We start from the raw sequence: 3,921 nt of genomic DNA on the forward strand, positions 1-3,921 counted from the left end.
CCAAAACGGCGCTCCTCGCACAAATCTCAACACCAGAGAATAGGCCGTTGATCACCCCAGCAAACGATCCCGATGTCACCGCCGATCCATCGCGCTGCTCGACCGCAACCACTCCTCCGTTCTCGCAGAACCCTAGCCGGAGACGATCGGCCGATCCTTCGCCGCCGTTCTCCTTCAAGAGGTCGTTTACCTCCAAACCCTCACCGTCTTCCGGTCAAAGAAGGCGTCAAGATCATCAAAGAATCCGATCGGTGGTGATCTGCCCATCTTCTTGATGGAGAAATCGTTGGCCCGGGGGTTGAACCGGACGAAGAACTTGAGGTTGCGGCTGCTGTGGAGGAGGTCGAACTCGGCACTCATCGAGAGCGGGGAGGCAGCGGGGGAGCTGAAGGGGCCGATGTGGGTCTTGACGATGAGGCGAAAGGCGTTGGAGGGGTCATTGGGGCAGTATGAGAGGCGGGCGGAGGGACCAGCGTCGAAGGCGGTTGTGAGGCTCATGCAGAGCTCGACGACAGAATCTCCGGTCGAGACCCATTTATTAAACGGGTTAACTATGTCGTGTCGGGTTACTCGTTTAATAAATGGGTCGTGTTCGTGTTTGCCACATCCAACCCTTTTAATAAACGGGTCGTGTTTGTGTTGAGGTATGGTGACCTGCCAACCCGCCAACCCGACCCGATTGCCACCCCTAAGTAATGAGACCTTTATTTATCACCAGACCCGGACCCTATAAGGTTTGGTATGAGTCGGGTCCTGATAAACCCGACCAGTTGACACCCCTACTTAATACCATTAATACCATTGACTGTCAAACACGAAGTTCAAATGAATCGCCGATTCTTCCGAACCGCTGTTCACTGCATTAAATAAAGAATTGAAAAAACAAAACAATAATTCTTCGACGTGTAAATCCTGAAGCTTCTCCCTAATTTTTGAAAACCAATAATATATTCACCCCTTCTCACTCCTATAACACCATCGCTTTTCTCTCTCTCTCTTCAGGCATTTCCAACCTATATGGCTACACAATCATATCACATTCTTTGCATTTCTGTGTAGAAAGAATCTGTCTGTCTGCCAAAAAGCAGAAGTGAGAAAAAGATCAAGAAGAAGAAGACAGTGAAAGAAGTTTTGTTTTGCAATGGAAGTGCAATCCTCAGCACCAACACCACCGCCATCACATACTGAGACGGCACCAACCAAGAAAGGTCTGATGACCACACTCATGGAGGCCACCCTTCGGTCCTCTTCCTTCAAGGAGGACTCCTACCACATCTCCAGCCTCAAAGACTCCGAGAAGAAGGCTCTGGAGGAGTTCAAATCCAAGCTTCAAAAGTCCGAACGCTTCTCCAACGACGCCCTCCCTGATTCCAAGGCTCCCCACGTCTCAATGTGGGGCATCCCCCTTCTTGGTGGCGACGAGAGGGCGGACGTGATCCTCCTCAAGTTCCTCCGTGCGAGGGATTTCAGGGTGCAGGATGCCCTGACGATGCTGGAGAAGTGCTTGGATTGGAGGAAGGAGTTCAAGGCGGATGGCGTTGTGGATGAGGACTTGGGGTTCATGGAGCTGGAAGGGGTGGTGGCCTACATGCACTCCTATGACAGGGAGGGGAACCCTGTTTGTTACAATGCCTATGGGGTATTCAAGGACAAGGAAATGTATGATAAGATCTTGGGGGATGAGGAGAAGCTCAAGAGGTTCTTGAGGTGGAGGGTCCAAGTGCTGGAGAGGGGCATCAACCTCCTGCATTTCAAGCCTGGTGGTGTCAACTCCATGATCCAGATCACTGACCTCAAGAACATGCCTAAGAGGGAGCTCAGGGTTGCTTCCAACCACATCCTCTCACTTTTCCAGGACAATTATCCAGAAATGGTTGCTAGAAAGGTATAAAATCAAAGTGGGTGCTCTCTCTCTCTCTCTTTCAAATTTCTGATGGTTTCATTTTTGTGATTCTGGTGATGTGCAGATCTTTATCAATGTGCCGTGGTATTTTAGCATGATTTACTCCATGTTTAGTCCGTTCTTGACTCAACGTACAAAGAGTAAATTTGTCATTGCAAGAGAGAACAATGTGGCCGAGACGCTCTACAAGTAACTTCTTTTTGCTCGTTTTCTGGTGCTGTTTTAGTTGAGTTTAGAAAAGATGATGAACGATGATCTTCCTGTTGAAAAAAAATTAAATGGGTATCTGGAATTTAGGTTCATCCGGCCAGAAAATGTACCGGTTCAGTATGGAGGACTAAGCCGCCCTGAGGATGTGCAGTCTGGATCAACTAAACCAGCGTCAGAGTTTTCCATTAAAGGGGGGGAGAAGGTTAATCTGGAAATTGAAGGCATAGAAGTATGCCTCTACACCTCCATTATCTAGCTTTATTCATTATCTAATGGGTGTTTCTTATTTGTTAATGTAGGAAAACTGTAAAATCATGTCTTTTCCTGTAAATTTTGGTGTTGGTATATTCATCCAATTTTTTTTTCTTATAGAATATACTTCCAAGAAGAAACTGAATTTCCTGCTGGAATTTGCTTGTGATTTTGTGACAAGGGTGGTGCGACCATAGTCTGGGATTTGGTGGTGGGTGGTTGGGAGTTGGATTACAGTGCCGAGTTCGTACCGAGCGCAGAGGGAAGCTACACGATTGCTGTGGAGAAGAGCAGGAGGATGGTCACTGGTGATGCGCCCATTCATAATTCCTTCACTGCTAATGAACACGGGAAGCTGGTGCTCTCCGTTGATAACTCCTTTTCCAGGAGGAAAAAGGTTGCTGCCTATAGGTACCTAGTAAGGAAGTCCTCTTCAATCCCTGTTTGAGGACAGGCCATCAAGATCCTAAAATATTAACAATGTTGGTTTTCTTGGCTGTTTCTTATTGTGATTTCTTGTTATATAAAGCAATATGTCCAAAACAGTTCCTGTACTTTTCTTTCTTTTTTTATGTTTTTATTGATACATATATATTATAGTGCTGTTATTAGGTTTGTGGTAGGAATAGGAATATGGGAAAAGCAAGGCTACCTTTTAGCAAAGATGATCATGATGATCTTTTATTTTTACCGTTGCTGCTAATGTTGCCTGTTTGTTTCTAGCGTTGTGTATGCGAAAATGAACATGGGGATCCTGTTTTTCTGGTTTTTCACCTTTGGTTTGCTTTGCTTTTTGCTCTCTGTTCAAAACTTTCTTTTTTGGTTTCCTTGGGCTCTTTGGCGTGAGAGGGCGCCAATATTCTTTGTATTGACGATTCAAAAAGTATATTGGGTGCCTGTCAGGAGTATCGACGCGTTTCTCAGTCTAGCTCTACTCTCGAGGGGCGCTCCAGTGTTCTCTTTTCCTTCCCCTGCCGAGATGTGGTTTCTGGCATGAGTTTTCATTGGGCAATTCGATTTCCCTTTCTTGGAGGGGGGTGGGGGGAGGAATTTGCCACATCCATTAAGAAGACAAAAGGCTGAAAATATTGCTTTTCATGGAATGATTGGGAAGGTTTTGAGTTTTAGTTTTAAACTCATAAAAAAAAATTAGAAACTCCAACAATGTCTCTGGTTCATGTTTTATTGAACACACGCTTAAAGATTCAACATCGGATTCTATATATATGCTTCAAGTCCAACAATAAATACTTTTGAAAATTTAGCTCTTGAAAGCAAGCATTTGTAACACCCTTCTGTCATGTATAAATTTCAAAGGTTTGAATTTGTGATTTTTCACCAGCATGTTAAACAAGGATGCCTGGCTGGTCAGGCTAGAATACTGATAGGGACATGGGGACCAGCCATGTTGAGAGAGAGAGAGAGAGAGATACACTGCGGTGCATATTGTCATAGCAAGTATATAATATGTTTCTCTAGATGCATCTCTCTTCAAAGAAATATGTGGGCCAAATGGGAAAATGGTATGATGTGATAAAGTATAAGTTTATATTTAG

The 3,921-nt window shown here is 44.9% G+C and overlaps 1 protein-coding gene across 1 annotated transcript; it reads left to right on the plus strand.

Annotated features, from left to right (window-relative positions):
* Positions 1-1,141: 1,141 nt before the first annotated feature.
* Positions 1,142-2,813, plus strand: LOC149821106 (patellin-6-like). The gene is made up of 4 exons (XM_089981901.1): positions 1,142-1,885; positions 1,968-2,092; positions 2,201-2,342; positions 2,547-2,813. The coding sequence occupies exons 1-4, from the start codon at positions 1,142-1,144 to the stop codon at positions 2,811-2,813; spliced, it is 1,278 nt and encodes a 425-aa protein (XP_089838027.1).
* The last annotated feature ends 1,108 nt before the right edge of the window (positions 2,814-3,921 follow it).

This window comes from Nuphar pumila, chromosome 12, assembly GCF_984573655.1.
Source record: "Nuphar pumila chromosome 12, dmNupPumi1.hap1.1, whole genome shotgun sequence".
NCBI lineage: Eukaryota > Viridiplantae > Streptophyta > Magnoliopsida > Nymphaeales > Nymphaeaceae > Nuphar > Nuphar pumila.